The 2,290-nt window shown below is 70.7% G+C and overlaps 1 protein-coding gene across 1 annotated transcript in view; it reads right to left on the bottom strand.

The window, feature by feature from the left end:
- ITGA7 (integrin, alpha 7) overlaps nt 1–2,290 on the bottom strand; it is a 30,767-nt gene that overhangs the window by 25,624 nt on the left and 2,853 nt on the right. Inside the window, exons 5-10 of the mRNA XM_012732292.1 lie at nt 2,109–2,240; nt 1,802–1,921; nt 928–1,135; nt 645–838; nt 255–343; nt 37–164 (exon numbers count right to left, since the gene is read on the bottom strand). Coding sequence (XP_012587746.1) covers nt 37–164; nt 255–343; nt 645–838; nt 928–1,135; nt 1,802–1,921; nt 2,109–2,240 — 871 coding nt within the window. The remainder of the gene's footprint in view (nt 1–36; nt 165–254; nt 344–644; nt 839–927; nt 1,136–1,801; nt 1,922–2,108; nt 2,241–2,290) is intronic.

The raw sequence follows: 2,290 nt of genomic DNA, 5'->3' as shown, positions 1-2,290 counted from the left end.
GCCCGGCCGGGAGGGCCGAGGCAGGGAGGGGCTCACCTGAAGAGCACGGCCGTGTCGGCCAGCGAGCCGACCAGCAGGTCCGGGTAGTGGTTCCCATCCACGTCCAGGCCCCCGGACAGCGAGTAGCCGAAGGTCCTTAGGCCCACGGCCTCGCCCTCCAGCACCTGCCGGCCAGGCGGGAGACCCACCATGAGGCCCCAGCCGGCGGCTCCTGGCCTCCGCTCGGCCACCCAGCCCCAGCCGCAGCCCCTCACCTGCGAAGGCGTGGCCAGCACCCCCAGGCTGCTCCCGTGGTAGATGAAGACCTTCCCGTGCCCGTCGAAGGGGGCCCCCACGGCGATGTCTGCGGGCGTGGGGGGCAGGCGGGTCAGGCCGCACCTCCACCTGCCTCAGCCCCTCAGTTCCGCGCACTGTTCTCTGTCTCACTAAGAGGCTCGGACGTCCCTGGGGACTTGCCAAGGGCCCGGTGACCGCTCGCGGCCCCTCCGCGGGTGCTGGCAGCCCAGAGCGGCCACGCGCCCGGCCGAGTCACCCAGCCGGTGAAGCTCAGACGGGCCCGGGTGCCTTCCTCCCGCGCCTTGGCCTCCCCCTCCTGGGCCCGCCCCCGCCTCCCTCCCCTCGGGCGAGCCGGGCCCCAGGCCCACCTGGGAAGCCATCTTGATTGAGGTCCCCCAGGACAGCCAGGCTGACCCCGAACATGGAGTCGGGAGAGCCGCAGAGCCGGAGAGGGGACACCCCAGCCCAGCGACCCCCTTGGTTCATGTACACATACACGGCACCCCCCAGCTCCTCCTGGCGCTCAAAGAAGTAGGGTGCACCCACTACCAAGTCTGTCCAGCTGTGGAGAGAGCAGAAGGTCCGTGGGGGCACTCGCTCGCCGGGGGCCCGAGTGACCAGAGGCCCTCAGCCCCCCCGGCCCAGCCTCACCCGTCGCTGTTGAGGTCGGCCACCGCCAGCGAGTAGCCGAAGCCGGAGGTCAGCCGCTCCCCCCGCAGCACCGCCTCGGGCACCAGGCGGCTGGCGCTGTCCTTGCGCAGAATGACCACAGCGCCCTTGTGGTCAGCACGCGGGGCCCCCGCCACAAAGCTCAGCTCCTCCGCACGCACCAGCCCCTTCCCCGAGTCGATGGAGAAACCTGGGTGCGCCACTGGCCGGTGAGGCCCCCGCCCTGGGACCCCATGGCCCGCGCCAGTCTGCAGCCCACGGGTGGCCTCGGCCCCCTGACCGGCCCTCTGTCTGCCCCCCAGCGCCCAGCGGCCCCCCCACACCCAGAGGTGAGCTCGGTGCAAGTTCTAGGCTCGCGGCCTCAGTTCAGGAACTGAGGAGAGAGGAGGGCCGGGCCGGGCCGCTCCGCTCCCCGCCGCACACCGGGACCCCAGACCCTCCCGGAGCACCTTGTCTGCCCCTCCCCCACCCCGTGCCCCCATCCTGGCAAGGGGGCGTCCCCGTGGACAGAGGTGCGATGGCACCGGGTGGGCGAGCAGGTGGGAGGAGCTTGGTTCACCTGAACACCTCTCGGGTCTGCTGCTGTGCAGATAGACGAGAGGCTCTCGCCAAGCCGCACGCCCACCCTGCAGGGGTCTCCCAGGCCTCCGCTCCCCTCCCGCTGTCTCAGCCTGGCTCCTCCTCGTGGGGACCCCACTCCCAGGCCCGCGGCACTCACCCGGGGCCTCTGGCTTCAGCGTGAACACTGGGCCCAGCTCTTCCCTACAATTCGCACCCGGTGTGTGTCTCCTGCGTGCGTGTTTGGGGGTTCAGCGCAGGACAGGAGGCCCCGAGGGCCCCGGAGGAGCTTACAAACCTAAGTAGCTATTCAGGGCCAAGTCTCCGGCCGGTCCCGGGAGCCGGTCAGCAGGGTCCAAACTTTTATACACCAGCTGGTCAGGGTCTGAGCTATCAATGTTGGTCACAAAGAGCAGCCCTGCGGGGGCGGTTGGGGGGGACACACCAGGGGCCGGACATCCGGGGCGGGACCACAGAGTAGAGACAGGCAGACGAAAGGCAGCAGAGACAAATCACCAGAGACAGAGACAGAGCGGTGGGGCGGGAGTGTGGGGGGGACAGAGAGAGGAGCAGAGGGTTAGCCGGCCTGGCCGGGGCGCCCCTACCAAAGTAGCTGTTGGCAGGGACCGGGATGAGGCGGGGGTCCTGCTCCTTCTCGCCCCCCGCCTCGTAGGGCCCGTCGTCCAGCTGCGCCAGGTCCGCCGGGCCCTGCACACAGAGCTCCACCCTGGCGGTGCCTGCAAGGACAGACCCGTCAGTGCCCGGGACGCGGCGGGGCGCCCCTCCG

Source organism: Condylura cristata, unplaced genomic scaffold, assembly GCF_000260355.1.
Source record: "Condylura cristata isolate star-nosed mole 26May11 unplaced genomic scaffold, ConCri1.0 scaffold00034, whole genome shotgun sequence".
NCBI classification, from domain to species: domain Eukaryota; kingdom Metazoa; phylum Chordata; class Mammalia; order Eulipotyphla; family Talpidae; genus Condylura; species Condylura cristata.
Note: the sequence above shows the minus strand (reverse complement) of the source record. Positions and strands in the feature narration are given on the sequence as shown.